The sequence below is a fragment of the Buteo buteo genome, chromosome 15, assembly GCF_964188355.1.
Source record: "Buteo buteo chromosome 15, bButBut1.hap1.1, whole genome shotgun sequence".
Taxonomy (NCBI): Eukaryota; Metazoa; Chordata; class Aves; order Accipitriformes; family Accipitridae; genus Buteo; species Buteo buteo.
Genome location: NC_134185.1, coordinates 4078722 through 4099102, shown reverse-complemented (window position 1 = coordinate 4099102; position 20381 = coordinate 4078722). Strand labels below are relative to the sequence as shown.

The 20381-nt window shown below is 37.2% G+C and overlaps 1 protein-coding gene across 3 annotated transcripts in view; it reads left to right on the top strand.

Moving 5' to 3' along the window:
* The window catches only part of LMBRD1 (LMBR1 domain containing 1), an 86254-nt gene extending 68712 nt beyond the window's left edge, over positions 1-17542 (top strand). The window contains exons 15-16 of one of the 3 annotated variants that reach the window (XM_075046426.1): positions 12802-12893; positions 13059-17542. In XM_075046426.1, coding sequence (XP_074902527.1) covers positions 12802-12893; positions 13059-13178 — 212 coding nt within the window. In that variant the 3' untranslated portion in view covers positions 13179-17542. The other 2 variants (XM_075046424.1, XM_075046425.1) reach the window with 2 other exon arrangements.
* Positions 17543-20381: the final 2839 nt, after the last annotated feature.

Sequence of the window (20381 nt, the reverse complement as noted above, 5' to 3'; positions counted from 1 at the left end):
TTAATGTTGAATTTTTTTGGAATGGTAATGTTTTAATTAGTCTTTATTCCTATATGAAACTTGGGTAAAGCTGGGAATGAGTTTTAGCCTGGTTTCATTAAAAAACAAGCTGACTGAATTTGTGCTGGATTTGGTTTTTTTCTTTTACAAAGTTGCCTTTCCCTTCCTTTTCCTCTGCATATAAACAATTTTTGTACAGTTTGAATTCCACTAGTCATTGCTGTACTGATACTGCTCTTTAAGGTCACCGTCAATTTTATTGATTGCTTTGGTCTCTTGTTTAAAAAAATTGATCTTGGCAAAAGATTTATGGCCTTCAGGATGGTCCAGATTTTTTCAGGCTGAAGCTCTCAATTGTTCTCACTCTGGCAAACTTTCAGCTTCTCTGTATAAAGAGGAGTTGAATTATGTATGCATTTATATACTCATAAAAAGGCTTGACAGGGTTTTGTTAATTGATAGAAAAGATAAGTTGCCCCATAGTCTCATCTTATTATCAGTATTTTGTAACTCTTGAATTCTGACTATGCTTCTAGAAGATCTTAACAGCTCCTCAGGTTTTCTTCCTACCTGTGTTATTGGGAAAGATAATACTTAAACAATTTTTGTACAAGTGGAGATAACTAGGCTGTTAGTTCTTTGTTCCCAGTCTATCAGGCTGTGGTCTCTTTTGCAAGGTGGTTCCCTTGTATTTAAACTCATCTTCAAATTTAGCATGTAGGTGTTAGTGTTGTTCCTGGTGGTTCATACAATTTCCCAAGGTGGATGGATTTTTCTCCTGTCTCCCCCATGCTTCAAATAAATCATTCATCCACCTTTATTTTTGATGGCTATTTTTAGACTTAATGCAGCTTTAAGTGTTTTGATATCTTGACAAATGTAACTTCAATTCATATTTAAGCTGCCATATTTTTGTGATTAAAAATAGAAACTCTTTTGTGGCAGGGTCTAGAAGAGCAAAATCTCTCATCTTTCAAAATGAGATCACTTTGAGCAGGTTGTACAGATCTTTGTTTCTTCTGAAAAGCTTCTTGGCTTGGCTAGTATTTGCTGGAGAAGAATACACTCACTGGTGTCAATGAGCTCATTAGTCTTGAGTTTTCTGGGAGCAATTCAAATAGTCTGATTTCTTCAGACTTTGTTGCTTAATCATAGGAACTGGGTTGGACTTGAAATAAGCTTCCTAAACTCCAGTTATGCTTGATGATAAGTTTTTGTATATCTGAATACTTTGCACGATTTTTTTCCTAATTAGCTTTGATCAATGGAAACAATATAGTTGATGCGTAAAACTAGTGTTGTGATGTGCTGAACACAAGAGTTGGCCTGTGTAAGTGATGGCTTTGGCTTGCTGTCATTAACTAGTTGTTGCACTAGGTATCTTTTGAGTCATGCTCTGCTTTCTTAATAGGGAAGAGGTGGAGGAGGTATTGGTATGCTGTCCTATCCTAGCCTAGTGTAAGTAGAAGATGGATGGATATTTTTTAAATGTGAATGTTAATGTGATCAGAAGGGTGTAGTGGAGTTGTTAACTACAGATACAGTCAGGCCATTGAAGTGTTTTTATAAATGAAAGAAAAGTTTGTTATAATGCTCAACCTAAAAAAAAAGTTGCATTAGTGAAAACACTTTATTCACTGTTTTCATCCAGTCAGTTTTAGAAAGTGGAAATGTAATACTTGCCTTGGAATACCTGTTATTTTTAACACTTGATAAGGAAAACTAATGAAAATAACAGTTGTAGATGCTACTCTTATGCTCTGTGATCAGATAGAATATATTGAGAAGTGAAGCTTATTTTGAAGGTAGGAACTAGATTTTTAAATCCAATTTCCCTTGTTTTCAAGGATACTAGACACAGAGCAAAACCAGGTGCAACTAGCTTCAAGTTAAGATAAAGGTTGGCCAAGCACGTGCAGCTTTTATTGACTTCTCTGGTACCAGCGTTTTATCTTATGTAAACCACTGAACTGGAACTAAATGCAAATATTGATTTGTCTTCTCAGCACTTACTTTATTTTGTTTTTTTAAACTGAATTAATTCTAACAGGTGTTTTTCCTTAAACATAAAACAAACTATGACCTTTTAATGGCTGTGCTGATAGATAAGCTTATAGCAATCTGCTCTCTCTTATTGAATACTCAGATGTTGTAGATATGATCTCTACTTACTGTAACTAAGTACATTTTTTCTTTCTGAGATGGGAGAAGAGACCTGATCTGATCATTGTTGTAGCAACTAATACTCTCAAACTTCAATATTGTTAAAACTTTAGGCTTTAATGGGCAGTGTTTTCTATATATATGTTTCAAACCACTGTTTGGCTTGATGAAAAGGACAGTTACGCTTCCTGGAGAAACATAAGGCAGTTAAAATACAATCTTATAAAAACCATAGTCTTAAGTATTTACTGTTAAATATATAATTTGTGGGGTTTTAGCATTATATTGTCTGCTTTCATGCAGTAAAGCTTGTTTCTATGTATGCCTGGTATGCAGGAGATGAATCTGCTTTATGCTGAATGCCAGAGGCCATAATAGCATAACTACATGAAACAGAAGTCAAAAAGTAATAGAGCAGGCTACATCTTATAACTCAATGAAGTACCTTTTCTTAGTTACTTTGCACAAAAAGCTCGTGTTTTGCTTAACACAAACTTTTTAAAAGCTTTTAAAATAGTCTTTTGGAGCAGCAAATTTAATATATTTGTTATAGGCAAAATCAGCATTAGTTTTCCATGTTCAATATAGTTGGGCAAAGACCTCATTGATCACTGTTTTCAAGGATTAATGCCAGCTGAACTGTTGGGTCCACAGTTAAGTTGAGCATAAGGTCAAGCAGAGGAGTTCAGTTACATGATTAAGACTCTTGCAGCTGGACTAATGCATTGACAGCTTGGTATAGGTTTAACTAAACAGGTTAATGAGATCTAATGTAAATGAGCAGTGGCTCAGCTGCAAGCCTGTATACAAGACTTTTCCCAACCATAATTATGAGATCTGATAAACACTATCTGCCTCTTTCTAGACCAGAAAACCATGCAAGTTGTTTTTTAAGCATCATTCACTTTAAATGCATAACATGCTATGAATTCCCCTTGGATTCTTTCATTTCCTTAATTGGGGGAATGAGCCTTACCCTAGGCCTACTAAATGCTGGGTGCAGTCTCTCTGCTGCGTCTCTTGCACAGGCGTGCACTTACTGCAACTGCATGTAAAGTGGGAAAGAAAAAAGTTTATCTGCATTTCTAAGGCTTTGAACTGAGCAGGTCTTACTGTGTTAATTAGGTCTGTGCCTTCATATAGGACTTCTATCAGCTGGAAGTCAACAAGTGCAAGACCTCAGGTTTTGTTTTAGCCTGAATAAAGACTAGATGTAGACATTACTCAAGCTGGAAAGGACCCCCAAATATGAATGCCAAAACAGGACCGTATTCTTTGTTTCTTCTTCAGAGAAATCCAGGAGGCGTGCAAAGTGAAAGCACAAGCGAGTTGCTCTGAACCTTGAGTATTAGTAATTTTGTATTAAGTATCTTATGACCATAGATTACCACTTCCAAATGTTTTTTTTAAATGAATTAATTTGCAAAGTTATAAAATGCTCCACAAAAAGCCTAAATGAGGATTTCAGTGAGGACTTTATCAGTTTTCCTGTTTTACTGAATGGCCTTACTAGTACTTTACCCTGAATCTCTACTTATACCTAACAGTATTGAAGTCCTTTATAGTCATGAGAACTCAATATAAATAAGGACAATGGTTCATGTTTGACTGCAGAAAGCCCTGTTTGGCAGCTGTAAATAGTATGAGTAGCTAGGAGTGCTGTAAATATTTTTCTGCAGTACTTTGTCCATGGATGCGCAGTTGTAGAAACTTCAATTCCTATGCTTTTTTCCTGCACCCCACCACTGTGGACAGATATGAGCTGCTCTGAACTATCTCTCTTCTCCCTCCAAGAGATCATAACTGGAAAGAGAAGAGGCTGAATTTACTAAATACTCTGAAATGCTAAATGGAGTTTAGCAGTAAAGCAATTGCATATTCTTTTCTTGCATCAACATCCTAGTTCTACTGCCTGTTGAATTTAAGCCCAACAATAAAGTGAGATGCTCTGATACTATCAGTACTTTGGAATAAGAGTTGAAGCTCCTTACAAAGGATTGAGCGGTATGCACCCATTCTTGAAAGGAAGTAATGAACCCAGTATAAGAACCTGTTTGAGTAAGAGACTTACCAATACTTAGTCTACAAAATGATCCTTTTAATAAAGGCAGTTCTCATATCAAAAAAAGGCGTCGTATTTGGCCTCTCTGTAATTAGCAATGCCACAAAATCTTTTCATCGCTGAGAAACATTAATTACAACATGTGTTGGAAATAATTTCTATTAAATGTTGGGAGCTGCTTCTGGTGGTGTAGTCAAATCATCTTTTTATCTTGGTGCAGACAGTTGATGAATTCACTATATAACATGCTCAAGAACAGCCGTGCAGAAAACTTAGCAACCTGTAACTACAGCTGGTGAAGCTACATACAGATGTTTCCTGTCCATCTTCAAATATGGCTTGCCCAATAGAACTAGAAAGGATCAATTCATGAAGATGGCCTTTTTCACTGCCTAAGCCATGTCCTGCAGCTAGGCTGGATGAAAGGATTTGCCCAGTCCAATGTCAGTCTGAACAGTGAGAGAGAAACCTGACTGGATTACAGTCAAATGTGTCATAAATTATGTGTCTGAAGGAGGCAGAAAATGGGAAAGGATGGGAAGGAAGCCATTGTTTTCAGACCATCATTAATGAGAAAGTCACTAATGCACATCCAACTTCTTATTTAAAAGAATTTGGCATTGGGTCTTTTGAGTTTGACTCTTTAATGATAGTCATAACTGTTTTTGTTCGCCAGAGAATAAGCAAGGCATTCCAGCACTGAAAGTTGTCCTACTTTGTCAAATGCTTCTTTGAGTGTTAGCTGGCTATAAATACTTCTGTCTACAGACAGAATATGAGGTACTCTGTGTAAGGGTATTAAGAGGTCAAGATCAATCTGTTAAAATAACTTCTTTCTCCCCAGCTTCCAAATTCTTTTCCATGCAGCATGATCTCAGGATGGTGAAAACAATGAATCCTTCTCACACAGGTCAGACATCCTTAAGTGGTCAGCTAAAGACAGGATGAGGCAAGTAGAAAGGACATGACAAAAACGACACTGAAGGGCAAGTGGTGTAATATAGTTTCAAAAAGTCTGAACTAGCGTAAGTTCAAGCTTGTACCGAGCTGATACTGGAAAATGTGGTATGTTGCTAATGGAAAGTGTTTTGATTAGAATGAAAATGATAGGTTATGCTGTCCATTGCTTGCTTTCTGGAATCTTGCATCCATGTTCATACCTAGGGTATTGCCTTTGAAGTTTATCAATAGCTATGTCTTTAAAATAAGAATTGTTTGCCTTCAGTTATTAAAAATAAGACATTCAAGGGAGACTCGGAAAACACCTTGCAGAAGCTCAAATTTGAAGTCAGCTATTTGAAGGCAAGAAATAGCAATTATACAGCCTGTGTCCAAACACATCTAGCCGGTGTTCATACTTAAACTAAATGGTACATAATGTTTCAAAAGGTATCTAGTTTCAACAGAAACAGAGAACACTTTTTCCCTCTGCAGGTTGATCCAATGGTTTATTGCTTCCCTGTAGAAAAAGGAGTTTATCTCTGGAGTTAACATGGCTTCAGATTTTAGTTGCTGGTTAATGCTGTATCTCTTCACTATACACATGGCCTTGTAGCATTAGTATTTTCTTCACTGGAAGGTATTTAATAAAGGTTAAAATCAAGTCATCCTTTAAAGTTAGGAAAAATGAGATTAACAGGTTTAGCTCTTTGAATCTCATTAAACGGTTTTCCTCTGGTTTGTTAATACATGCAAATCTTGGCACCCTCACAGGTTCTCAGTAACCAAACTAAAATAGAAACCTTTATAGCTGGGCGCAATTATCCATTGTAATGCTATAGCTGTGCTAGGATGAACTCCAAATCTAGAAAGGCTAAAAGAGGACTGACAGGCTCTTTGAATGTATATGCCTGTGTTTAGCTAAAGCTTGTTTGTGCTTGCTTGTCTGTAAGATCTAGTACTCTCTGCAACTAAATCTTGCATCTCCTGTTCATACATGCCACTTTGATTAAATTTGATTGTTGGAAAAAATGGTTATGTGACCCAGATAGCTCAATAGGACTTTGTTTTCATTATTTAGCATTCAGAAACTTTGCTGATCAGTGACTTTTTTCTTGTTTCAGCACAATATCATGGAGGATTTACTGGAAGCGTCCTTATGCTATGAAGTCCTGCTAGCACTGATAGGACTTGCAGATTCTTGAGCCCTTTAATGTAAACATTTCTAGTGTGTAATTATCATCAAGAAGCTGTGTGACTGCTGCAGTAGTTAATGTATTGCAAAGTAACTGTAAATAGCTATTGGTTATCCAGACTTGTAACTTTTGTTACAAAATAAGATTTGACTGTTGTAAAACCAGACTGATTCTAAAACCAGACTGATTCACATTGATTACATCATTTTCTGGCTGTTTAGGCTTACATCAGGTTGGGTTTGATTTGTAGATATGCAATATGAGGTATTGGATGCAGCTTACTTGTAGCTTGAGTAACTGAAAAAAGCAGAGTCTGCTTTCTAAATTATAGCTTGTCCCAAATAGTTTTTCCAGGTTCCTCATTAGTCCCTGGTTTCCAAGTTCCTGGCTCTTCCTTAGCCTGCTAAATCTTTCCCTTTGGTAGGATTTGATTCCAAACCTACTGAGCAGCTCTTGTTGAATAAGGTAGGTTTCTTTGGACTAGACTGTTATCCAGCTGGACTTCTAGTTTCTACAGGTCTTTTAAGTTCCATCTCACTACCACTTCGAACTAAGCAAAAAAACCCAAAACAAAACAAAAAACCCAACCCAAAACAATTGGGATGAAACAGCAGGCAGCTTTTTGTGCTTGCATGTTAGACCTATATTTAAAAAGATTGTAGATAGCTGCAAACTATTGTCTAACATCTGAATGATTTGATATTCCTGCTTCTGTAGTGCACTTCAAAGTGCTGTCAGCTTGAAATGTTGGAAGCTTAGCAATTCAAATCTCTTCAAATGGGGAGCTATTGTAGCTACATAGAACCATTTGGGAAGTGTTTTCAGATCCTTGCTGTTGGTGAATGAACCAATTCCAGTAGTACGTTTTCAAACATGTTTTTCAGTCTGATAATGGATCAAAGGTGTAAACTTGTTGCAAAGTTACCCTTGAGGCAAGTGGTGGTAAAGCCCTGTAATACTTTAATTGTTACGAAAGTGGAAATAGCAACAACTTGGAGGTTTGAGCAATTTCTGGGAGAAGTTAGCTGAGGGAAGGAGATAACTGGTATGAGATGCCACAAACTAAAAATTGTAAAAGCTTTGTGTAGCAGATTGATTTTTAGCTAGCTAAACCAGAGAAGCAGCAGCAGAGGGGCTGGTTTGTGAAAGTACAAAGACAGGCTCAACAGTTGAATGAGACTAGTATTAATTTTGTGTGAGTGTGTTTATGTATATGTGTGTATATATATAACAGCAGAGAAGAATATGGAATAAGTGGGGATATACTCAAATAGCATATGTGAAAAACCACTTTTGTAGAAACTGCTGAGTAACAGGCAACTAAGAACATAGTCATATTTTGCCCTGTTTAGCCAACAAGAAAAGAAAGAAATATTACATTTGTGACTGGGGGCAGCTGTTACTGCCACTCCATGAATCTGTTTCCAGAGAAACCTGTGAAAGTGATGCATGAAATACTATCTTAAACATGAACTTCTGAGGAAATTGGAAGTCCTGGAGTCACCTTAACACTTAGAAATATGGATGAAGATGTTAAGTTATGAGATGATAGGTACAAGAGCAAAGGGGAAACTTGCAATTACAGAACTTTTTGATATACCTTCTGATATCTGAAGACTCCTGAAGCTTATTTTGTCTTGCCCATCTGAACAGTTTGGTCTGACCAAAGCCAGAACCAGAAACAAGTCCATGTTTTGTCTCTTGAGGTTTAAATCTTTAGCAGAGTATTTTTTTCTAAATTTTATTATTTGCTTTTCCACTATTTTGTGTTTGAATTTTTTTTATTAAATCAGAAAACAAGTACATGTCAGTACATGTGGTTCAGGATTGCTTACGGTACTGTAGCACTCCTTCCCTCCTTATGGTCAAAGGGGTTTCTGATCACTCAATGGGTATTTATGGTAGAAGTGTAGCTGTTTCTTGAGAGAGAAATTAATTGGACATGATACAGTGATGAATATGGAATATGGCTGTATGGGTCTTACACCATTAGATGTCACTTGGTTTCTTACCTAGTTGAAGTGTCATGTGGTTTTTTGGGCCATTAACTTCCTTGTGCACGTTCTTTGTACAGGCAAAGTTACTTAACTTTTGTGGTCAGTTTGATTACTATAAATTGACTATAACTCTTTGCATGATTTCCCTAGTGAAATGTTGAATTCCCAGATAAAACTACATAATAGGACTCTTTTTCTGTGTACTCTGTAGCCACATATAGCCGATCCGTGGGTCTTACACACTTCTGTAGTCTTCCATAAGAGGTCTGAGTTACAACACATTCTTACCTGAGATGAGATATCCAATTAAGAAATTCCTTTTATTAAAGTGCAGATGCAGGCCCAGAAGTAATGCCCGTAAGGAAGAAATGTAGGTTTCCCCTTAATTACACTTTTGCAGGTGACATAGCAAACCTTTTGGAACTTGATGTATAATTTAAGTTTAGAAATGCATCAAACCCTTTCTTGAAGCTGAAGTTGCAAGTTGGAGTGCAAGCAGCAGCTGCTTTTTGCAGCATAGCTTTTGAATAGTTGGCAGCAGGGCCATATGAAATGCTAAGTGTTCTTGGATACCTGAAGCTGTGCCTTCAGTGCTTTTAGGATTTTGAATATGCAATGCTTACACATAAAGCACAGTAAAGCTGTAGGTTTTCCTTTGGGAAGTAGTTTTGAGTGTATTTTAAGCAAAACTAGGTTCTGCTTGAAATTGGGCATGTGAACCTCATCTGTCCGTGGATGACATTCTTATTCTCTGTTAGGGTTTTCCATCTAAAATACCGTGTTTAGTGTTAGATCTAATCTGTGTTGTCTCTATCTACCTTCACGTAATGTGAATTGTAATGATTTTGAGCACACACAGGACTTCAAGAGGTAGTTTGGTCCATCCTCCTGGCAGGGTTAAGGACAGCAGGTTGCTTGGGTCCATCCAGTTGTGAATGTCTCCACAGATGCAGATTCTGAAACCTCTTCGGGTAGCCTGCTTCTGTGTTTATGCTGATGGTGAAGCTTCTCCTAGTTTCTAATAAGAGTATTTCTTGCTACAACTCTGTCATCTGTTGTCCTTTTGTTGTGCAGGTCTAGGAAGAATTTCGCCCTGTGTTTTGTAGACCCCTGCTAGATAGCAGAGGTAGCAGTAAGACACACCTGCAAATGCCTTCACTTCAAGCTGAACAAACACAACTTCATTGTACGCTATGTGCTTTAGCTGTTGCAGTGGTCCTCCACTGGACTTGCTCCAGTATGTCAATGCCTCTTTCTTACTGGGGAGCCCAAAATGGCACTGCTGCAGGTGTGGTTCCAGGCAGAATGGAAGGAAAAGACCACTTCACTGGACCTGTTGGCTGTATTGCTGTTAGTGAAGCCTGGTATTCAGTTACATTTTTGAGTTGCAGATGAATACGGTTCATGTTCTGTTTGTCTACTGGGACATAAGGTCACTTTTGGGAAAGTTGCGTTGTATCTTTCAACCCTCAGCCTGCACTGTTGCATGGTGTCACTTTGTTCCAGGTGCAGGACTTCTTTCTCTGTTAAACTTTGAGGACTATTTCAAGGGGCTGGAAAAATAGGCTCCCTCTGAATCTTACCATGTAGTGTGTTGAGCCTCTGATCCCCGCTTCTCCCCAGTTTGATCTACAGTTTTACAGAGGATATAATCTGTTTCCTTGTCCAGTTGATTAACAAAGAGGTAAAACAAGTGTTCACCTCAGTATTGACTCCCAGAGAACTCCAGTCTCTTTAAATTGTGTTGTTCACAACAATTTGTAACTCTTCCCTAAACTATTTCTTTCTAAATGCTTTTGTGAAAGCTCACTGTATTTTGAGATGCAGAAAAGACAGACTTCATTATCTGTAAATAAGTTCTCATAATTTGAGTTTTCAGTGCATGAAATGACTATTTAAGCTTTAAGATTAGTTTATCAACAGATTTGTTTATCCTTGTAATTCATCTTAAACTAGCTAATCCACTTCTCGAAGAGGCCTTTGTTTGAGAATATTAATACATTGAGCCTAAGGGTTTTCAAATTCACCAGTATGAAAGACTTTATCAGTGGGCTTGAAATAAAATATTGACTCTACAGGTAGTTGTGGATATTAGCACTTGTCATTTGTTGTTTAAAACATTGTTTTGTCTTGAATCCTGGCTGTTTGGCTCTGTTGCTTGGTCAGCTCTATGTAATATGCTGTATTCTTGAAGAGGTGGCAATTATCTATTGGAGGCTTGGTAGCTTGCCACATATACTTTTGTTCCAAATGATCAAGATCTGTCAGTAATATTCACAATGATCTTTCTGGATAACTACTTGTTATCTTAATTCAGGTTATTCATTATAAGTTATTCTAAATTATGTCATGGAGGAATGGGTTGATTAAAAATGTCATGTTATGTCAGCCTATTTAGTAATATCTTCGTTCAGAAGGAATAACTAAAATTTTGTGAGCTGAACTTGTGACATTCCACAGAAATGTTTTCTCAAGGTCAAACTGTTCTAAAATATTTACCATCATCTATTTAATCCAATTACTGTAGAGAGCCATCTGAAAGTCTTTTAGCTGTTTTTTAATTCATGTAACCAGCTGGAGAGCTGCAGATGGTGTTGACAATACTATCTGCAATTATGAAGCATCTTCACTTTGCCGGCATTTCTTACTTTGTCGGAAACTTCACCTTTTCTATGGACGTGTCATGCTAGCAGAAGATGGAACGTTGAATGGTGTGCTACTTTACAATTTTTTTCCCTCTTTTTGTAGGGTAAGTGCTATTGACTGGTTTTAACTGAGGGTGGGGTGTGGGGGGGTCAGTTTTCTCTGCATAACTGAGATCTAGTCTGGAAAACCAGAAAGGATTAGTTCAGCCAAATTCCTTCCTTGTGCTTTCACTCTGTGTTAGTAGAGAAGCATGCTTTCTCTAATTAAGCTGTTTTGCACTTTAATTATCTGCAGAATGCGCCTATTTGTGTGTTGGATCCCTTGTGTCTAGTAATTGTGAAATCCCAGTTCAACTTCTTTTTTGTCTGCTCATACTGTGTAATAGATTCCAGAAATCAGTCTGCTGCATAAAGTAGTATTTCACTTAATATTTTAAATTATTTGGTTAGTTTTATAAAGTCATTGGAGAACTGTTGAAGGAATGGAGTTGTTTCTGTGTTTAGATACAATCATTCTAGACACTGTAGGGATTTAGTTTGGGGGGGATCATCTTGGCAAGGTCAAGCGGCAGACCTTTCTGATAAAGGTCTTCGAACCTAACTCTTCTCTCCCCAGGAAATACTGAGCCATAGTATGTGGTATTGTTAAAGCAGCTTGGTATCTGATGTGGAAGTTATTTATTTTAAATAAAATATTTACCTTCAGAAACTGAAGATTGTCAGGTTACTAGCTTGTTAGGTCGGTGCTAAGAGTTAAACTATATAAGCAGCAGCACATCACTCCCGACTTCAGGAGGTGGGAAGTCTGTACTTCAACTGCACCTAGGGGGTATTCCCAAACTGAGGGAAGAACAGGCAAATTTGGGGTTGCTTACTTTCTCTAGTGTTCAAATTGTTTAGATGCCAGTTTTTGCTCTGAAATGGGCTTTAGGTGGGGTTTGAAGCATAGTAAATGAGAAAACCCAGGAGATCACGTTATACCTTAGCATGAACTCCGTGCACCTCTCCTTGCACCGGGGAGGTTTGTCGGCTGGCTCGCGTGTCCTACCAGCTGCCCTCTGACGTGACCTCCGGAATGTTCTGGGTGCAGCATCCCCTACAAGCCTTTTTGCTATCTATCTGCAGTCTGAAAAAAGCCTTGACAATTTGATTCTTAATTCTGTTAAAACCTACCCCTTCGTAATGGAGAAGAATACTTAAGTAGTATTTCTGGATGTGGCTGTATTTATGGTGTTAGAGAAGGAGTAAGATTGAACCAGTACTGTCGGGTCTTGGGTACAAATAAAGCCCTCTTCTGTCTGGGTCATAAAAGCCCCAGTATGTGGTGGGTTGTTTTGGGGTTTTTTGCCTATGCAACTCAACTTTGTAATTGACTTTGATTTGTACAAAACTTACCCGATCCTGGTAGAGATACTTTTTTCCGAAGTACTGAAATGTATTTTTTAATACAGAATCTGCTTTGTATCTCCTCATTATGGCTATGGTTTATCTTAGATGGGGAGTAACTAGGATCTGTCAGAACAGGCAATAGTTGACATGTCTGTAGGAGAAATTGTACCCAATGGTAATGGGGTTACTTGTATCACTCTTAGCTTAGTGTTACCTGTTTTCATAGTCGCTCTCCCATAATAACAAATATCCCTCTTGTATACTTCCTTGGTTGCGGAGAGTAAATTTGATTTAATGGAGTGTAATTGTTGTTCAGAGCTGAATACTCTCAAACTGAATTATCCTATAAATTGGAATTAGCTGACTTTTATTTGCTCTGTGTTAATCAGTACTATTTGCTTTCCTTTTAGATCAGTGTATCGTTACTCGGACGTACCTCTTTCTTCATAAATTTTGGTTCTTCAGTGCTGCCTATTACTTTGGGAACTGGGCATTCATTGCAGTAAGTACTTTGATTATAGAGATCACTGAATCAAGTTGAATAATTTACAGTAGTTGTCACTGAATCATTTGCATCACCACACTGCCATGTTGTTTTACATATATTGCCCTTGTATGCCCCTTAATTGAATAACAGCAACTTTTACTCCTTATTTTAAATTTGCAGGTCTTTTTAATTGGATTAATTGTTTCATGCTGCAAAGGCAAGAAATCAGTCATTGAAGGTGAAGTGGATGAAGATGATTCAGACATGAGTGATGATGAACTGTCTGTTTATTACCGTTGATAGCCTTTTGCCTTCAAGATGGAAAAACATAATTTAAAGTTATGTTGGAAGTCGTACCCATGTGGATTTGGTATCCAAAAAAGCATCCTTGCACCTGTAAACATAGAGAAAATAAGTGTACTCACTTAAAGGGGTAGAAAACTGAATATCACTTTTTGAGTATCACTGTTGTATCAGAACAAATATTGAAGCTGGGTTTGAATAATATCTAGAAAATACTGTTTTATGATTAAATGTATATGTAACTTTCTGATGTAAAATTTGATGAACAGTTGTAACTACTTCATCATTCATGATGCTTTTCTGTTAACTTAAGTTTTCTTAAATACTTTCATGCCTAACTTGGAGGACTTCTTTTATTCAAGCTCATAAATAAAACTAGCTAGAATCCTGCAACTGGTGCAAACATTGCTAGAAAGATTTGGATGAGGTTTACACTTTCAGAAGGATGTGACTTAACTTTTGCATTGGCTTTCCTGGCATTTCTGGGGTTCCCATGTAAAGCTTTAGCTAACAAGAGACTGTCCTTAAAGTATGCCAAAAACATCCACTTAAGTGGTGAGTTCCCAGTCTGTGAAGAGTAAGTAATTTTCATACTGTTGTCCCTACTGAGTTGTTATCCCATGGGAATCCCTCAGGTAACTGAGGTGGCTTTTGCTCTATCAAAGGAAATCATTAGTGTAAATGACAATGTTCAGCATTGTTGCAGTGTTTTGGTACAGTTCAGTTCTGAAACTGCCAGGTGCCTGACTTAGTAATAACCAATGGAATAATTAAGATGTGATTGATTTTTAACTTATTTTTCTCTTTAATGCAAATTGTCTAGTTTGAAGTTCCCTTTCAATATTTAATGTAAATGTTGTCAAATTGTTTACAAGCCAATATGTTTATATAAACACAGTTCATAAATATTTTTGTCATTCATGTTGTCTTTGTAAAGTAATGTTATTTTAGCTATATAGTTACTGAGCTATATTTCTAAGGCTGAAAAATATCTTCATATATGCTTTGACAGACTCTGAAAGAGAAAATGTTTACAAGTACAGGCTTTTAAACTTCTAATGCTACTTGAGGGAAAATTATAGTCCATGCAAGCACATGGAAATGTAACTTAGGTAAGGTAATCTTTTTATAAAACTAATTGTTAAATATTGAAATGCAGGGGAATTATTAGTATGCCCTGCTTACATGTTTGCAAACTCTTAAAACTGACAGGTTTCTGTGCAGTTATTTCAAAACCAGTCTGCCTCTTCCTGCAGTATTTCAGAACAGCACGCTCTCAGGAACTTCTGAATTTTAATTCAGTTTCAGTATTTCAAGAAATCTTAGGTGAGTTGCTTAGTTAATGCATGAACACAGGGAACTGATGTTTGGCCTCTTACAGGAACAAACAAAACTGAAGTCTTTTAACAAGCCTTCTGTGCCAACTGTTCCGATAATGTATGGGTTTATGTGGCAACCTGGAAGAACGTCTGATGTAGCTTGATCATAATCTGCAAATACGTAGTCAAGTCTGCTCAACTAATAGCAATCGATCTGTTTGCTACCAATGAGACATTTGAAAGGACAGAAATGTATTCAAATGCTGATAGTAGGTACTGCAACTTGCCTAGGCAGTCTGAGCTCCCTTTGACTAGAATTAGCTGAACACTATTTAAACGTGACCATTGGGGAAACTTGCAAGGAATTATTTATAAGAAATTCAAGTAACTCAAACGTAAGGTGGAACCTGATGTTGACTGTCTGGAAGCTGCATCCAGAGGATATCAAGAAGCTAGAGTATACTTCTTTGTAGATGCCCTGGTGGAAAACTTACATGAGCTAATTTAAATAAAGTTAACTGCTCAGATGTTCCCCTTTTTGTGGGTTTTGTTCATATTTCATCTTCAGCTTTAACCAATGATAATTATCACTTCCTGCTTTGGCTGTTTCATGTACAAATTTGTTTGTTAATCTTTCTGAGGGTAAGATTGAACTGTGATACCCAATTTTGCAGAGTTGTATCCATTCTATCTTAACTTTGCAGTGGAGAGATCACTGCTTGTCTGGGGAAGATTGGCAGGAAGGTGTTGTTTCATGCCACATAGCTGCTTGCATGTTGCATACAGGTTTAGGAGTCACTGGCCAAGATGCCTGGCCAGTCCCTGAGTATATGTTGCTATAGGTCTCTTCCCTTTCCAGGCTTTTCTTCATTTCCAGGTTCTTCCCAATCCAGTCCTGTTTCCTGTCTAAATAGTCTATATGCAGAAATACAATGGTCCGCCTTTGAACTGGTGGCTTTGTCTCTTGACTCTTTTAATTGGAGGATTCAGTAAGTACCACTTCTTTAATGCAGGCGTTAACCAAATTTACAACAAGCCTATTGCTAGTTGCAGCTAGCAAGAAGCAGGCTTCTGCATGAGAGTTCAAAAGTTGTTTCAGACATTTGCTGTCACCCTCTGTCATACAAGCAGTAAATAACTGTCAGCGTTTATAATAGGAATTATTCTTCACCTGCCACATCCTCACTAAAGTTTCTCAGGAGTTCAATGAACCATTTGACTGACAAGATTTTAAAAGATTTTTTTTATGCACTAAGGTAACTGTAATGAATATACACTCAAGAATTCAGCTCTAATCAATACTTCATGTGATGGAAACTTGACATTAACTGTACTGTGCCTTTAAAATGAACTAGAGGTGGTTTTGAAGTTTACTGTGTGATGAACTCACCAACTGGATTTGTACATCCAGTATCATCCAGTGAAGAAAACTAGCAGTGAATTTAAGATCACCCTGGCTTAAAATACTTGGCTTTGATCAATACTTGCAGGAACTCTAAGAAACAGAACTTCTACTAAATTATTTTCTGGTTGTCTCTTGTGCTGTCTTCAATAAAATACTTGCAAGTAAAACAATGAATTACTTTTCTTCCACAAAGTTATCCCTGCTGTGTCAGCACTTGTATGATTGAAATAGTTCACTCATTTAGCTGTTAGCTATGAAATGATAGTCCAGAGTTTCTGCAGGATTTAGAGCAAGTCTGAACTTTCCAGTCATGTTATAATACAGTAGTTGACCTTGTAAGCAAACTTCTAACATCTTCAACTGAGTCTTCAGAGATCTCAATTTTCTGGATTAAAGTCACTTAAAGCATTAGAATTGTTTCACTGCTTTGATTATATGAATGATATTCCAAGTCCATCTTGGTAGTGTGAGCTTTCAAAACTTCTGAATGGGTGTAGTGCTATTGTCAGGCCTGGCTTAAGTTAGACTTTTTGTTGTTGTTCTTGTCTAATCAGCTTCTACCATGTTGGAGGCTCATGAACATTTAGAAACTATTAAGCCTTAAATCTTGCTGACGCATCAAGCATAAACCATGGTCACCAGGAATATGTTTAATAGAATTCAGCGGCAATATGTGCCAAATGGGTCCTCATCTTGCTGCTTGTTCTGTTGTGATTGGTAGTTTATGTGGAGTTAAAAATCATAAATATAATAAAGCCTGTAATAGTCTGTATTGTTTCTTAGCTGAGAGCTGACAGTATGCTGCAGATTTCCTGCTGATTGTCAGAAATGAGTGAAAAGCCTTTCCTGGTAAAGAGTGCAAAGAACCATCTGCTACCTTCCTGTATTTTCTGCTTTGACTTCAGGAAAAGATTTCAGGGTAGATTTGAGATTTTGTGCTGAATCTGCTTTTGGGTGGAGTGTACCTGTACCAGAGTCATGCCGCATAGAATGGTAATTTCATGCTCGGATAATGAGACAATTTAAGCTAAAAGGTAATGAATCTTTTTAATGCTCATGTTTTGCTTCTGAATAATCAGTACAGGCATAACTCTTCAGATTCTGACATGTCTTCCACTTAGAAATTGTATTTCTTGGGCTCACAGCTGTTTTGTTGTTTGACTTTCTCAACACAAGTTCCTGAATTGGACAGTAGCCTAGTACAGCGTTTTGAAAAACATTACCCCATTGTAGAAACTGTTACGTGGTTTATCCTAAATCACTGGTAACTAATGGTGTGCATAGCAGAGTTAGAGCTGAAGTGTTTAAGAAAACTTATCTGGTTATGGATAGGGAAATAAAGCACTGCTTGTGAGATAAAGCAAAGGAAAAAGATTCATTTGTTTCTAAAATAGTCTAAAATAATTTGAATTACTCAAGCTGTAACATTTTTCTCGCTCTGAGGTTGAAGATTATAGTTCATATTGATCATACATCTTCTTACATTAGTGTAGATCTGTTCTCTTGCAACCTTCTGCAAAGTCAGCTTTCTTGCAGATAAAGCAAACAAATGAAACTGAGAATCACTATTTTTTTTCCTGTAAATGCATATTTTGACTATACTTCTCAAAAGAAATAAAAGCCTTGTTTTGATTGTGGTAAGATATCATTTTCTGTTAATAGTCAAAATTCTAAACCAAATTCTGCTTCTGAATTAAGATACTTGCCAATTCTGGATAATTAAATGAATCAGAAATTCTAGTGTTCTTGACCAGCTTTGGTGAGATGTGGTTGTTACAGAAATTATCTGGAAGCTGGACTAATTTTAACATCCTCCTATTCAGAGAGATTGCATAAGTGATAGCACTTCAATCAAATACATAGCTATAAAGAGAATTATTTCGTTGAAATAAACAGACGATGTAAGCACATATAACAAAACCATATTTACAGCTTTCTTCTAGATTCACCTCTAGGAGAAAAGTGCTATATTTAGGGGGTCATACAGAAGAATTTTGGTTGCTGGAGGGCTGATCTTGGAGGTAAGCCACACAGATCTGCTAAGTTTCCTGATCCTCCTGTGTTCACCACCTGGAAGGACATGTGGAGCCCTCCCTTATAACAGCTGTTTAATGTTGAGTCTAAATTTTGCTTGATATATACATACCTACTTTTTTCCCCCAGAGAAAATATGCAGGTTGCCTGTGAAACATACAACTTATATTTTTTGAACAGTTTTGAAGAATGATGTAAAAATCCTTATTTTGAGAATCCAAATATCTTGCATAAAGGTAGAGACTGTGAGAACATTCAAAGCAAATGTGAAGCTGAACATGTGTGTAGTTGCTATTGAAATTCCAGTCTGGATATGGAGCTTTTCAGCAGAATGTATCAAACTTGTGAGTAAGTAAAATATAGATTGATTTAATAACACCTCTGCTTCTGCTAAGCTGCTTAAACATAAATAATAGTGTTACTGTGAGCTATACAGAGGTTGAAAATTCTCCCACGTATACTAAGTGTATTGCTGCAACTGAGAGTACTTCAGAGTCAGGACAGCAAGAAAGATTTCTAATAATGTCGATGTCTATGATATTTCCTCTCCTTCCCCCTCAAAACCAAAAAAACAACCCACATAACTTGCAGTCTATGGACTTATTACAGTATTACACACTTGAAGGAGTGTCCTGGGACTGAAATGTTGGTTTCTGACACTTAATGTATAATTTAAAGGTACCACTTAAATTCTAAAGCTAGAATCATAGAATCGTTTAGGTTGGAAAAGACCTTTAAGATCATCAAGTCCAACCGTTAACCTAGCACTGTCAAGTCCACCACTAAACCGTGTCCCTGACCACCACATCTACATGTCTTGTACTTCTGTCTTGTATTTGTTCTTCTCTAAGCTTTAAGTTAAAACGGTGCAAATCTGCATCCTTACTGCCTGCTGACTTTATATCTTTTCCAAATAGAAATGATCCAGATGATGATGGCAGGTGTATCTGATTTGCATGGAATGTTCTTTTTAGAATGCACCAGTGAAGAAAACTTCAATTTGTTTGAAAGAAAAGTGTTTTCTTCTGTTTTGAGGTGCATAGTCCTGAACTTAGAACAGCTGCTTTTTTGAACCTGAAAGTTAAGTTCTTAACAATGCACATGATCTTTCTAGTGTATGGAGAAAAAAATATCACAATTATAGAACACGAGCTCCAGAGGAATTCTCATTTTCCCAATTATGAAGCAGATTTTTTCCAGAAATTGATCTCAAAGAAATAATCATGGTTTTATTAGTATCCTTGACTAGAAAAAGACACCTTTTAAGTTGTGCAGACGCTGATAACAGGATTATTTTAGGGTAGGATTTTAAAAAATGAGCACAGCTCCTACTTGAAAACCTCTGGGAGTTCAGATCCTGGGTGGCTTGGAACATGCTGCTTTTTTCTTGAAGTACTTAGGGAAAATATAGAACAAACTGTTTTCCTTTCCAGTTCATGAAGTAATTTAAAAAAAAAAAAAAGGAATAAGTATATCCTTTTAATGAATGGAGTTGAACATGCCAGCAGTTTTTATGTATTTGAAAATACATTCCTGAAAAATTAATACTGGACTACTGCAATCATTGTAGAACAGTTTTCAGGCTTAACTAGTCATGTCCCCAGTTCTGTTAGGGAGCAGAAGGGTACTGCCAGAAGCTGGATTGCATCTTTCCTGAACTGGCTTTGAGCATAGTGTTAGGAGACTTAATGATAGAACATGTTTTTGTAGATACTATTTTTAATACATGACTCCTAGCCGTGTGCTATTTAAAGCTTGTCCAAACACTATCTGACAATATGCTGACATCTCTAGGGAAAGAGTGTGTTTGAAGACGCAATTTTTCATAGACAAGACAGAGAGAAGGCTTTTCCATGTGCTAGATCCACAGAAGAACTTGCAGCTTGCACTGTAGAGCTCGGCACTACCTACGTTTTAGACAATCTGGTATCTGAAAGGTGCTGCTTCACCCCAGGCTAATTCTCATTGTGGGGAGAATTAATGCTGGAGGATGGTATACGCAAAACTAGAGTGCTGAAAAGGAGCTTGCCGGTTACGGGTGTGCGGGACATTAACCTGGTGTGTAGGCTCTGAAGTTTTGATCTATAGAGGCTTTAATTGCTGACAGGGAATCCAATTTCTTAATTACATCAGTGGACAGCTGATCTGGTTGAAGATGTCCCTGCTCATTGCAGGCAAAGTTGGGCTAGATAACCTTTAAAGGTCCCTTCCAACCCAAACCATGCTATGATTCGCTTCTTAGAATCATTCTCTTGATGAGTTAGGTCACGAGAGCTGTATCGCCTATTTGGGAATGTGGCAAAGAGATAACATTTGGTGGAAGCTGAGTTGGGGCTGAACCTAGGTTTTTAGACCTGGCATTTGAATTCTTTTGCATTTGTAGCAAAGGTTGATTAAAATATGTGGGTAGAACTTAGTCTCCACAAGTCCTATCTAAATCCC